The following is a 13368-nucleotide window of genomic DNA, read 5'->3' as shown; positions in this document are numbered from 1 at the left end:
ATTACATACTCGCACTCGTACATGCACTGACGATGGAGGCTCCAATTACCTCTCAGTCTCTTTCAGGGCTCTCTCTCTCTCTCTCTCTCACTCAAGAGCACCAAGAGTCGGTTCTGTGCTCATTCTCGCAGCTGGAAACAGCAGACACCGAGTGCTGGAGAGGCAAGCAGTGCACTGCCCCTCTCTCTCTCTCTCTGCCTCTTTCTCTCTCGTTATTATATACAGATTAATTTGGTCGCCTTCTGAGTTGCTGGGCGATAAGTTCGATTCAGTTGCTATATGAAATTCCTGACATGACGGCTGTCCAGCACGGGCTCTTATCGTAGTTCATGATTGAATGAATGAATACTCGCGGTTGAATGTTTAAAGATCAGATAATCATCGCGACTACGAAATTGTATTAGTTCGAAGTGAAATTGCAGTATTTTAATTTGTGGTATTAATTTTGTGATTCCCCGAAAAGACCCATCCACCCGAGGGTATTCGCACAGTCGCTCCCTTTCTGTGGTTCTCTGTGAGTGTTTCTGTTGCTGCTTTTCTGCATTTACAACACTTAAATTGTAAATAATGCCGATTTGGTTAGCCCCAAAGAGAGACAGCATGGGGGCAGAGAGTGGGGGTAGGGGGGTGAGGCAAAACCTCGGTATTCACTTTTCGAGTGTGTAATGGCCAAAGCCACTTGCCTTTGTCAACAAATTTGCGTTTAAATGGCTCATGTGACTGCCAGGGACACAGCCACCATTGCACCGCCCCGCCCCGCCCCGCCCATCCAGCGAGTGGTGGTATCCATCCTTTCTTTTGTTCTTTGCGATTCGGATTTAATGTATTTTTAAATTATGTTGATTTCTTTCGCTCTGGCCTGCGCGCACAGCAGCGGAGTAAACGAGGATAATCTTCTCCTTTCTCCTCTCTTCCCACCCCGGCAGGAAACGGCCGAAACAGAGGACTAGAACTGGAGACAGGCTGAACTGAGTGTGTGTGTGTGTGTGTGTGTGTGTGTGTGTGTGTGTGGCGCTCTTTCTCTTAATTGGCTTTTCATTTTGCGGAGAATGAGATTTGGCCTTGGGCTGTGTCGCAGCATGCGGCATTAATCAACACTTGCTTAAGCCACAAGAATGACTGATGGAAGCAGTGTTTCCAGAATTTGCTAAGAACAAAATTGCTAAGCTGGCAGCACTGGATGGAAGTCACAAATCTATTTGCCGAAGACTGTAAGCAACAAAATTCCAGTTTCAAGGTGACTTTTTCTGTGTGCCCAGCAGAAACTAGTTTCCTTCGACTCGTGTAACGGCCCTCCTCCTCCACTCATAGGCCAATATATCCCTTAGTTCCTTAGTTAAAGTTAAAGTTCCTTACTTTTGACCCAACAACATAACCTAAAACTTGTTCCAATATTTACATGTATGTATAGAGGAATCACCATGAATCTGCAAAATGTTATGGTAGCATTTTTGAATGAATTCTGCGCGAAATTCAAATGGCCGTTGGTCACGTACGAAGTGCTTCCGAAGCGCAATGGCTTTTTTTGTATGCTGAAGTTCAAAGATGTGTCTGCCACTGGCGAGGGTAACGTAACAACATGGTTGCAAGAATGCTGTTGCACGCTTATCACTTGGTTTCTTTCAGGCGCCTCGAAGAATATGGCCAAACAGGTGGCGGCTCTGTGCATGTGGAAGAAGATACTCAAGATACCGGTGATCAGTGCCATCCTGAACCAGTCCGATGCCTCCCCGATGATGGCCACCAGCGCCCTTGCCTTGTTCGGGGAGGACCATTTGCTGAGCCTTAAGCAGCGCAAGAAGCTGCGCGACCTTCTGGTCCTCGTGGCGACCAACATCGAAGGCGAGCCACTTCCCATCGCAGAGCCCATCGTAGAGTCCATCCCCTTCCCGAAGAAGACTCCAGCGAGCCTTGGAATCTACGAACTGCCGTATCCGGATGTCGATCCGTTTGTGAAGAATCAGGAGACTTTGAAGTGTACGGCTGAGGCAAAGGTACCTCCTCTTATGCACGTCAAACCGAAGCCTTCCACCATCCCAAAGAGCTTGGGAAACAACTGGAGTCCGTATCGGTATGAGGGGGCTCCTAAGAAGACAGTCAGCGAAAATTATCTCAAGCTGGAGCCTCGTTATGGGCGAAATATACCCGACCCCGGCCCCACCTCATATGGCGTGCGCACCCACCTCTTGCAAGATGATTATTTTTTTAAATTTCCCAAAGATCTCAAAGAGGCTGCTTTTAAGGTCATCAACACCAAGGACTTTGAGACCAAGAAGGAACAGGCCGAGGACCTGCTGGCCGCCTTGCAGCTGAACTACACCATGGCCCCGGTGCCGTACAAGAACACCAAAGATCCGCTCGTCTCAGTGAAGCTCCACTGTGATTATAATGGGCTGTTTATAGACCAAAAGAGCAACATATATAACTATATCATCGAGTACATCGACGATATGCTTAGCTAAATGCCGTTGCCAAGCAAAAGACCCCTAAGAAGGATGTGTTTTTTTTCCTGTAGCATGTAGAAGGATCTCAGGGATACAAATGTCTAATAAATCTTAAGGCCATTCTCCGGCTATAATAGTGATTTTCCAATCTGTTATACATATATGTATGCACGATTATTTCCTTGTGATATGAGACTGAGAAACAGATGGAAATTAGCTCAATAATACATACGTATAGTGTGTACTCTTCAGTATACACAAATGGCACATTCCCCTCTTTGATTGTAGGGTACAAGAAGTCAATTATGCAATGCTTTCGATGCTGGCTTTTCGGTTGAGGAGATGCGATGCGATGCGATGCGACTCGATTCGATGGCAAAATAATATTTAAATGAAAACCAAAAGGCAAAATCAATGTCACAATCAAAAGTTGCATAAATAAAGCTCTCTCTCTCTCTCTCTCTCTATGTGTCTCTCTCTGTCGCTCTGGCCCGTGCCCCCTGCTCCGTGCTTCTTGCCTCTTCTGTGCTGCTTCTGTTATACATAGATTGGCATTCCCGTCTGGCCTGTCCGCAATATCCACTGTCTGTTACGGTGTCAGCAGCCATTTACAATTTACATTTTACATTTTTTCAGAGTTTTTACGTTAACGTTTACATAATTCAGGCAATAAGCGCCGCTCGAAACAAGTTTTGTAAGCCAGAAAGGCAGGCAGGCAGGCAGGCAGGCAGGCAGTCGGCAGCCCCGCTGAGGCGGCACAAAAGAAAGTGAAATCGAAAGAAGAAATTTAACACAGATACTCGTATTTAGTAGGTACATATATTGAACGATACACATGAGTATAGGATGGATTGATTACGAGGGGAGTTGGATGCAAATAAAAGTAGACGGATAGGCAAATAAACGAAAGCAAAAGTTGACCATGAAAATCTGTGTGTGTGTGTGTGTGTGTGTCTGTGTGTGTACTGCTCTGACAGACAGACAGACAGACAGAGAGACAGATCAGATTTGCATATTCATGAAGTTCATGAATCTGGCAGATACATATTTCCGATATCCGTGTGTATCCGCGAGGTATGTAAATGTGTGCCGCTGCCGCTGGCTCTGTCGCTGCCTCTGGCTGAATCGTTAATTAGTATGAGCAACTATCTGCAAAAGCTGCCGCTAATCAAGTTGGAGGTCAGTCCGGCAGTTGCCGATTACGTAAAAGGAAGAGCGACGCGGCCTGGCTGGAGATGAGAGTCCAAGTGCCCCCCCGGCCAGTTACGAGCTGGCCAGGACAGCGCTGACCTTGCACAGCGGCTGGGTGGGGGGGTAAAACCAGTTGGACAGACTGCCAGACGAGATGCCATCATCTTCCATGTTACCTAATTCGAAGTCGTACAGGAAGCAGGCCCCGCAGGCACTCCACTCAGAGAGTTTCTTTTGGCTTTATTTCGCTTGCAATCGAAAGACACGAACACACAGTAACAAAAAACTGACCACAAAACAAAAAAATAATGATATAGGGGTATACATATGTACTCGTATATGGATGCAACGAATGCGGAAACGCCAGCCAGATGGTGTGTGGCGACTCCTTCTGCTCCCAGGACACTTACCGTTCACACTAGCCACAATGAGCAGCGTTGCAGCGACTAGACAATGCTGCAGTTGCATCTTGAAGCTTCCACACACCGATTCGATACGATTCGATTCTGTCTTGGGCGGTCTTTGCAACGTGGTATCGATTCAACAGCGGTCTCGATTCGATTCGATCTCGATTCGAGCGAAACAGCGGGAGAGCGAGACAGAACGAGAGGGCGAGCGAGGGAGAGAGAGACGTCCGCCGCGAGCAAATGCAAACCGCCAACTGATCGAAGACTTGGGCCAACAAATTGCAAGAAGCCAACACTTGAGTGGCCAGCCACTTGGCCAAGTTAGAGCCGCAGAGCACTCGGCGGATGAGTGGCTTCGAGAGAAGCCAGAGATGCTCTCTGGGAACACAGCTGGAAAAAAGGCTAGAAAACAGTTTTGGAAAATAGCCAGAAGACAGAAAAAAGTGCCCGCAAAATGGGGTATGGAGAAGGTAAGCATTGAACTCCTTGGATTGTCTTCTTAGTACCTTTTGCTGCTACTTAAATCCAGAATTTTGTACCTTTCAGGCATACAGTAATCGAAACGCTTCCAGCCAAAACCCACAGCTCTGATCGGCGTTCGATGGATCGTTCGAGTGCGGAGCTCGGCAAACAAACTCAATTCACTTTCAACTGGAACTGGTATTGGGCTGGGGGCTCTGTCTCTGTCTCTGCTCCGTCTCCGTCTCCGTCTCTATCTGGGCAATATGGCTGGATTCGATCGCGTTTCAGTCTGCAGCCGGTTTGAGCCGAGTCGGAGCTGGGCTGTGCTGGGCGCATGCGTGCGCATTTCAATGAGGGGCTCCGCCATGTGGGCTCCAAGCGATACCCAGCATAATGGCCTGCCCATCCATATGCATGACAGCCTATCGTACCATCTGCCTTGGATCTATCTATCTATCTATCTGTCTGTCTATCTGTGTATGTATATATGGCTGATTGGAACAAGTTCTTGGCTCATTTCAGATGCCAGATGCGGACCCTCGCGGTGTACCCACAGTGTTTGCATATCAATCAAGTGTTAATTGAATAATACAGTTATCGGCAACTGCAGACACAAGAGAGACAGGCACCCACAACGTAGATTGCATCATCAACAAGCCCATTCGCTGGAGAACCCATCGAGAACTTCAGCCCGTGGAGAACTTTATTGGCTTCGTGTCGTGACTGAGTGAACCACAACAACCACATTTCTGGGAGAACACTCACACACACACACACACACAAACCAGTTGGCCGAAAACTTTAACGTTTCGTGTCTAGAACTTGCAGGAACCAAACCCCCCAGCCCCCCAGCCCGCTAGCCAAAAAAAAAACAATCCAATAATTAAATTTCAAATTCAATTCCAGAAGAAATATTCATCGAAACCTATGAAAGCCACCGACTTGATGGAGAATCAGTTGAAAGAGGCTTTGCTGGCAACGATCTGGCCTATAGCCATGGGATGGTAGGAGTATCTGAGTGCGAGGATGATATCTGTACAGCAGAAGAGGTCAGTACCTGTGCCTGATCTTCGGACACCCCGCCCGGCGATGGACAGATGGAATCCGAGTCCGAATCAGCAAATCTGGCCACCAACCAGTATATTCCAGTACATATATATTAGCCGGCTCTGCACCTGTACGGGTATTCGATGCACAAAAACTTTCGATTTTAGTTTGAAATGTCAATAGAACTTGAATTCATTTAGGGTTTCTGCTGCTGTTGCTCTCGCTTTATCCGGATTTCATTTGATTTGACTTTGGCTTTTGTTTGTGCCTGCAGCGTACACACACACACACACACACACAACACACACACACACGCAAACAATTTAATTTTGAAACAATGGGAATTTATAAATCGAGAAACGGATAACCAGAGATAAGTCCGTCAATGAACAGTCCGTCTGTCCCTTTGATGGAAATTTGAAAATTCAAATTTGAAACTGAAGAGCAATCGGCTGAGCGAGGGCTTAGTCTTAATACCCTTGCTTTAGCTAGTATATGTATTAAATGTGATTGGATGGAGACTCTTTTTGGCTCTGAAAGTGAAAGTATTTCAGATTGTGAGGCTCGGAGAGAGAAGCTCATCCTCTCGAGTCGGGCAATCAAGATCTGGGTCTGTCTGTGCGGACAAGTGGACAAGTTTTTGGGCTCTGTGAATAGCCAATGAGTACTACTCACAACTCACTTTGGACCCATCGTTGGGCCTCCCAATGCCCTTCCTGTAAAATTATTTGCATTTCCAAAAAACTATTTCCCCTCCACACACGAGATTTTGTTTTGTTTTTTTTTTTTTTTCATGAATATTCATGCACTCAGTGCGGTTCATGGCTATAAGGCTGAAACTGAGAACACAATCGTCCTCGAATGGCAGGCAGGGCAATCCTTAAACGTTTTCTCAGGCTTCCCGCAAAAAAAAACCCAACAAAAATAACAGGAATTTGTCAGCTCATAGAATTTTGTTACGCACTGTATTTCGTGCGTATGTGGCAGTGGGAAAAATTGTTGGCCATTTAAACCAATAAATATGTAAATTTTTCATAAATTTAATTAAATTCACTCACAAAAGGGTCCCCAATGCCCCCCCTTTCCCGCCCCCCTTTCCCCCCAACGAAAGTTGTGGCCCTAAAGCCTCCCCCACCCCCCACGCCCCTTTCCAGCACCCATTAAGAGGGAAAAAGTGCTGGAGAAATGAAGAAGTTTTCCTCTCTCTCTTTCGCTCGCTCGTATTTTGCGGAGATCCATGGCTGAGTTGTTTCAGTGAATGAGTGAGAATAAAAGTTGGAGAATTGTATGCAAATATCTATCGCTGGCGGAGGCATTGAGCGGATCCATCCAGCTCCAGCTCCAGCTCCAGCTGCAGGTGCCAGATGCTTGAGAGAGTGAATGCCTGGCTGACTGACTGACAGACAGATGGACAGATGGACAGATGGAGTGACTGACGGAATGGCGGCTCCTTGGCAAGTCCTGAGACCGAGGCAAAAGTTATGAAAGTTTTTTGATGATAAATGGAGCTCCCCCCCACAACAATTTTATAGTTTTGTTTATAACAAAACAATATAATAAAACAATAGAAAGGCAAAGGAAAAGGAAAATGTATGCCTCAGCAGGAAGCAGCATCCGATGGGGTGACCTACTCCTCCGGCACCCTCTCCTTGGTCTCTTTCAATTAGAATTGACTTAATTTTTCAGCGATTTTGGCTCAAAGGAAATGCATGAATTGACAATGCAAAAGAAGACCCCCTTCATAAGACCCTGGATAATACAAGTGAATATTTTATTCTTTCAATTCAAATTAATGTCATATCATAGCTGGATATCTAGAGAATCCCCGTCCAAAGGTCCCATAGAAATCTGAAGAAACGCAATGATATTCCAACTCCAATGAGCACCAAAAAGTCGTATGGAAATCGTATGCCGATCGTCGTGGACGAGCCTCTCTGTAAGGAATAATCGGACAGTTTTGATTTGATTTACTTACGATATAAATATTCATTCCAGACCCCTTTGTAGGCACTTTTTGTACACTACAATTTCCAGACATCACTGAAAACACGCTCAAACAACAAACGCTCACACAGATACACACATACAGAGCGATAAACCATGCCAAGGAGTGCCCGGGCGGAGCAGGCGGTGGAGGAGGAGAAGGAGAAGGAGAAGGAGCAGAGGTCCTCCAACCACTATTCAGACCGGCCTGGATCAAAGCTAAGGATCCCCGCCTCGGTGACGCAGGCGACCTGGCAGCGGCACCGCAAGAGCCGCACCAGACGGGCCTTGGCGGCGACCCTGGACCGCCTTCGGGTGATGGAGAAGAAGGTGCGGCTGCAGACTGAGCGGCACGATCGACTGCTGAGCAGCCTCCAGGAGTGCGGGGGCCAGGGGGCCACCGGCACAGGCACCGCCCCTGCCCCCGCCACAGGAACTGGCACTGGCAGTGGCAGTGTGGAGACACTGATCCGTGGCTCGGAGCAGGAGGCGGAGGACCAGACGAGCGGCCAGGGCTGGCAGACGTTCATGGACTCGGTGAGGTGCCGCCTGAACGTCAACCAGGTGGTGCGACAGGTGCGCAACGATGCCGCCCTCACGCTGGACTTTGTGGTGCTGCTGGTGGCCGCCGCGCTGATCTCGTGCGTGGGTCTGGTGGGGAACAGCTACCTCCTGCTGTCCAGCAGCATGCTCATCTCGCCGCTGATGGGGCCGATCATTGCCGGCACCTTCGGGTCGGTGATCGGCGACCGGGGCCTCTGGTGGCTGGGCTTCAAGAACGAGCTGATCGGCATCGCCGTCTCGGCGGGAATCGGGTTCATCTTCGGCGTGCTCGTGTTCCGCTTGGGCCCCTTCTTCGCCATCGGCTCGGGCCTCACCGAGGAGATCGTCTCGCGCTGCACCATCCATGCCCTGGCCATTGGCATCATGACGGCCCTGGTCTCGGGCGCCGCGGGAGCCATCGCCGTTCTGGGCGGCAACACGGGCTCCCTGGCGGGCGTCGCCATCTCGGCCTCCCTGCTGCCGCCGGCGGTGAACGCGGGCCTGCTGTTCGCCCTGGCCCTGGGCGCTCGGGTCCTGCACCGCGACCACGAGCTCATCCAGACCCTCGGCAAGCACCACGAGTACTCGAACAACCTGGAGACCGAGCTGCTGGTCTGCGCTCTGGTCAGCATGGCCCTGGCCCTCGTGAATGTCGTCTGCATTTGGGTGACGGGCGTGATCGTGCTGCTCATCAAGGAGGTGACGCCGGCGGTGCAGCGGAACCAGCAGTTCTGGCGCCACGACATCCGTACCGCCCGCCGGGCGGCGCACCGGGATCCGGCCCTCCAGGAGGCCATCAATCGGTGGGACGAGCGGAGCCAGAGCCAGTTGAACTTCGGTGTGGACATCGACCTGGAGGCGCCGCAGTACCAGAACACCTGGTCGCCCGGCATGGACCGAATGCCCATCAGGGAGCATCTGCAGAGCAACTACCACACGGTCCACGGCTTCCAGGAGCTCTGCTTCACCCTGCAAAAGCTCAAGCAGGATCAGACTCTGGGCGGCCAGAGGAGGACCTCCACGGGGCCCACTGTAATGGAGCTGTTCACCAGCATCAAGCAGGACAAGAGGGAGAAAGAAGTCAGCAAGGCAAAGGCCTCCTGCTCCGAGACAGCCCTGACCGGCAGGAGCGGTACCAGCCGTGGGCATGGGGCCTCGATCTGCCCTCCAGACCGTCCGCTGCGCCTGCTGCCCATCGGCAGGGCACCCATCGAGAAGGAGGAGGACGAATCGGAAGCTTAGCTCTGGTTTGCTCTGGCAATTGTAGCTAAAAATGGGACGGGAGCCGAGTCCTGCAAAGCAACTTCTTTCTGTCGCGTTTTCTTGTTCGAAATGCTCCCTCTAAAGTCAATCTTTCATGTGAAAGTTGAATCTCTAGTCTCGTTCTACATCCTGCCTCTTGGGGGAGACTGAACGGGGGGAGAAGGGAAGAATTGCAGACCTGGATCTCTCTCAAAAGAGAGACCCACTTCCTTGTGGGTCCATGCCCAACCCTTGGATCTCCTGGGGTATTGGATATTTGTATCCAGATATGATTCATGGCCGCTACTCTCATTAGGAATTTGTATATATGGCATATACAAAGCGGTTATCGCCCTCTCTGCCCTGTGCATACGAGTATCCACTCCCTAATGCCATGGAAAATGGAAAATGGAAAATTTAATGTGCAAAAACTGGCCTAGGCATCGCATATGAATTGTGTTTGCACATTCTTATCGCTAACTAATTTCGCAAATCAACTGCACTGATTTCTGTTTACTTAATTGAAACTGAAAGATCAACAAAAAACAAAAACAAGAGCCAAAAAAAGGGGGAAAAACATCAAAATTGGAAACAGGAGGTCACGGTTTTGGCAATGATTGCGACTTGGGGGATACCCCGTTTGGCAGGCATGTATTCGAGTGGATGGCTTATCACAGAACGTGCAAGATTTATATAGATAGACAGGTATTATCTTTCTGGTTGAAGCTCGAAAGCGTAACCCCCCATCGAGGCTGCAAGTACAGGGTGGACACATTCTTTGTGAGTGATTGAAGTGGATCGTGATTAGCAGTGGGCAGGGCGCAGGGCGTAGTGGGCGGGCGTTGAAATTGCATTTCCCCGGACGGAGGCAGAGGGGGGCTGCTGCAGGGAGCAGTGGCGCAGAGCAAACAATTCCGAGTTTATTGCGAATTAGAATAAAGCGAGAGCTCCGCAATCCGAAACAAATCGAAATCAAATTGAAGCGCAATCTCCCATCCGTGAAGCGTTGCCTCCTGCCGACTCCTGGCAGGACACCAGGCAGGCAGTCAGGCAGGCAGGCAGTCAGGCAGCCAGGTCATGTGCCTCTGCAAATCAGGCACATTAATTATGACGAATTGGAGCATCGCTGCAGGGCCCACGCTGCACGGTGCACCCCAAGAGGGGTTCTGCGGGGCGTTTCGTGTGTTGTAAAATTGGAAATTGGATTGGAAATATTTGCACGAAATTCCAATTCTCATTTTCAATTGACGCGCCAGCGATTATGCTGGACAATTTGTTCATTACGAGGCCACACGGTAGCTGGACGTTTGCCGCCTCCTGCCGTTTGGTGGGGCGTGGCCAGTCGCAAATTTGAGGCACTGCCGCTTCTGCTCCACTCAATTACAGGCCTTTTGTGTTCCATCTGCGACTTCTGGCTCCTGGCTCCTGGCTCCTGGCTGCTGGCTCCCGACTCCTGTGTTTGGCACCGTAACCGTAACCGAAACCGAAACCATTCCCGTAACCGAATCATCCATCAGGTGCGTTTGTTGTTGTCTGTGTGTCTGTGTGTGTGTGTGTGTGTGTGTGCTTCGCTTGCCTCTGACCCCTTGGGGTCAGACTGACTCTGGAGTGGAGGCAACAATAACTGGAACGGCCGCAACGGAACGTCATGGCGATGGACGACGAACCAAAGCAGTGGAAAAGGCAGCTAAACCATAGAACAAAGCAGTGGAAAAGCCACATAACCAAGCTGTGGATGAGCAGTCCAAAGCAGTTGCACTCCCACCAAAAGATAGGAACAAGCAGTGGAAGCATACCCAAGAAGAGGCAACCAAGCAGTGGAGAAGCAAGTCCCAGGAGAGAAAAGGAGTAATAACTAAGAAGTGAAAGCAGTTCTCCGTTCATATTGGATAGAGCGGAAAAAGTGTCCCCCCAGCAAACTTCGGATAAGATCCATACGATCCGGCCCTACGAAAGGGTAATCCAGCTGAGATTCAAAGGCCATCGTTTTGATTTGACAGATTTATGATTCAGAAGAGTCTAATTTCGGAATTTACGAACGAAGTACGTAGTCATGCACGGTTTCATTCATGAATGCCGCGTGCCCCATGCCCCATGCGCCGCACCTGCTGTGGCGGTGGGTCCTGAACAAGACATTGATGCCGATGCTGATGGCATGTGAATGAGTTACTTGCAGGAGCGGGCCTGATTGATGGGTCCCAGTGCCTATCGAATGAATAGGAGACGTGGGATTCTATCAGTAACAGGATAATCGCTGTTAATCGCTGATAATCCAGAGGTATCCTGAGGGCAACTACTGCTCGCTCTCCCTCTCTCTCTCTCTCTCTCTCTTTTGATCCAGATACTGTCACCGACTCCATATATCCCACATATCCATATACTCGCAGGACTTTGTGCATTTATAAAATATACTTATTTAAAAACAAATAAAAACCAAAGCAAAACAAAACAAAAAAAAAAAGAAAAAATAAGAGGGAAAAAAAAATTGAGGAAAATGAAATCGAAAATAAATTATTTAATAGAAATGAAAAGTTTTTCGATTTATTCTGGTGTTTTGTTGGAACTTTGTGCACGGCCACATAATTCACTTTGGCTGCCCCTCAGAGCCGCCTCAGGGGTCATCATCCACGGGCATGGGGCAGCAGGTGCAGCGGCATAAATTTACGTTGAACGCGTAAATTTCGGGCAAATCCAGATGGGGGCAGCAACGAAATGAGATACAGATACGCAGAGAGAGAGGGGAGTGTTAGAGGCAGGCCTTGGATGGGAGGTGACAATGATTGGGGGCCCCCTGCCTCGCCCTGTGGGCCCCAGCGTTTGTTTGTCCCAGCCAAATAAACTCGAATAAAATGAAAATTTGCCGCTTGCCATTTCATTTATCGAATGCCACTTCAGCCTTGGGTGCTGCTGCCGCCTCTGCCGCTCCTGTTGCCGCCGCTGCTGCTGGGGACCAGATGCCAGGGTTCTCTGACCAGTCTCGTAAATGACTTGAAGCGTTTTACACCTGAAAATGATTTCATTTTGCCCAGCGCCGGCACCCTACCCCTACCCCTCCTCCACTCCCCTCCCCCCCGTACGACTCGCAATACACAGTGAGAGAAAAAGTGCCAAAAACTCACTGAATGGTGAATCTTTATCCCAAAAAACCACTTGAGGAACAGTCAAAGATCTTCAGCGTAGAATTTGAGCGGTCGTTGATGGAGTGCCAGGCAACCGAGGGGCGCTGCCGCATAACACTATGACAAAGCCCATAAGGCTTTGGGAAACCTTTTGGGTCTTCAAGTCCATGCGATTGTTAGATTCCCTCTGAGCTGGATATTTTCCTTCAGTGTGGCCCCCCCTCGTCGGCCAATGCCTCTGGTTTGTTTGCTCGCGCACTTTCAGTGCTTCGCCCAGGCATCCCCATGCCCCCCTGCCCACTGCCCTCCTCGTCCTCCCTGTTGCTGGTGTTCCCAAAAAGTGTATTAAATAAAAAAGTGACAACAAATATTGTTACGCTTCTGCACTCGGCGGCCACTGGCGGCCTCCTCCAGCGGCTAATGCGCAGAAAATTGGCCGAAATTTCATTTTGCAGCCAAGGCCCAGGACCCAGCAGCCAGCAGCCAGCAGCCAGCCACCCCGTCTGAACGGAGGAGACACAGGGAGATCCAGGACCCTGGTGGTAACTAATGGAAGCGAAGCTTACTTTACTTGTAAGCAAATATTTGCAGGTGAAACAAAGTTACTCGCCCCCACTGCCTCACTGTCTCTCCGTCCGTCTGTCAGTCAGACCATTCCGGGCACCTGCACTCCGCCGGTGTGGGCGGGCTGCCGCGGGATTGAGATGGTCGAACATCAGCGCCACGAGCAGCTCCACCATCGCGCCGCGTCGCGCCGCGTCGCGCCGCGTCGCGTCTCGTCGCGTCGTGTCGTGTCGCGTCCTGTCGCATCTAAGCTGTGTGCGGATTATCAAAGCAAACAAGCAAACTTACTGTGCGGGGCCTGGGGTGGGGCCTATGGCTGTGGGGTAACCAGGAACGGCACGGGCACCCCTCTCGCACCCTTTGACA

At 49.9% G+C, this 13368-nt stretch overlaps 3 protein-coding genes across 6 annotated transcripts in view; 2 read left to right on the top strand and 1 right to left on the bottom strand.

Annotated features, from left to right (window-relative positions):
• LOC108164168 overlaps positions 1 to 4306 on the bottom strand; it is a 43146-nt gene extending 38840 nt beyond the window's left edge. Inside the window, exon 1 of one of the 2 annotated variants that reach the window (XM_017299782.2) lies at positions 4046 to 4306. In XM_017299782.2, coding sequence (XP_017155271.1) covers positions 4046 to 4103 — 58 coding nt within the window. In that variant the 5' untranslated portion in view covers positions 4104 to 4306. The remainder of the gene's footprint in view (positions 1 to 4045) is intronic. The other variant, XM_017299791.2, reaches the window with a different exon arrangement.
• Positions 268 to 2903, top strand: LOC108164181. Of its 3 annotated transcripts, none has more exons than XM_017299818.2 (3): positions 268 to 436; positions 1412 to 1566; positions 1627 to 2903. In XM_017299818.2, exons 2-3 carry the CDS (start codon positions 1422 to 1424, stop codon positions 2460 to 2462), a joined length of 981 nt encoding a protein of 326 aa, XP_017155307.1. In that variant the 5' UTR covers positions 268 to 436; positions 1412 to 1421; the 3' UTR covers positions 2463 to 2903. The 3 variants fall into 3 exon arrangements, with proteins under 3 accessions (XP_017155307.1, XP_017155298.1, XP_017155291.1); XM_017299809.2 differs by having other exon boundaries at positions 268 to 514; XM_017299802.2 differs by lacking the exon at positions 268 to 436 and adding an exon at positions 1011 to 1211.
• Positions 4307 to 6707: 2401 nt separating the features above from the next.
• Positions 6708 to 11720, top strand: LOC108165038. The gene is made up of 2 exons (XM_033390990.1): positions 6708 to 7487; positions 7547 to 11720. Exon 2 carries the CDS (start codon positions 7652 to 7654, stop codon positions 9317 to 9319), a length of 1668 nt encoding a protein of 555 aa, XP_033246881.1. The 5' UTR covers positions 6708 to 7487; positions 7547 to 7651; the 3' UTR covers positions 9320 to 11720.
• The last annotated feature ends 1648 nt before the right edge of the window (positions 11721 to 13368 follow it).

Source organism: Drosophila miranda, chromosome XL (assembly GCF_003369915.1).
Source record: "Drosophila miranda strain MSH22 chromosome XL, D.miranda_PacBio2.1, whole genome shotgun sequence".
NCBI classification, from domain to species: domain Eukaryota; kingdom Metazoa; phylum Arthropoda; class Insecta; order Diptera; family Drosophilidae; genus Drosophila; species Drosophila miranda.
The sequence above is the reverse complement of the archived record's forward strand: the minus strand, read 5'-3'. Positions and strand labels throughout refer to the sequence as shown.

Bases quoted from the DNA above. Each gene is read 5' to 3' on its own strand.
- LOC108165038 (XM_033390990.1), top strand. From the start codon at position 7,652: ATGCCAAGGAGTGCCCGGGCGGAGCAGGCGGTGGAGGAGGAGAAGGAG.
- LOC108164181 (XM_017299802.2), top strand. From the start codon at position 1,123: ATGGAAGCAGTGTTTCCAGAATTTGCTAAGAACAAAATTGCTAAGCTG. The intron at 1,212-1,411 runs GTAAGCAACAAA...ATGTATGTATAG, and splicing joins AAATCTATTTGCCGAAGACT to AGGAATCACCATGAATCTGC. The intron at 1,567-1,626 runs GTAACGTAACAA...GGTTTCTTTCAG, and splicing joins TGTGTCTGCCACTGGCGAGG to GCGCCTCGAAGAATATGGCC.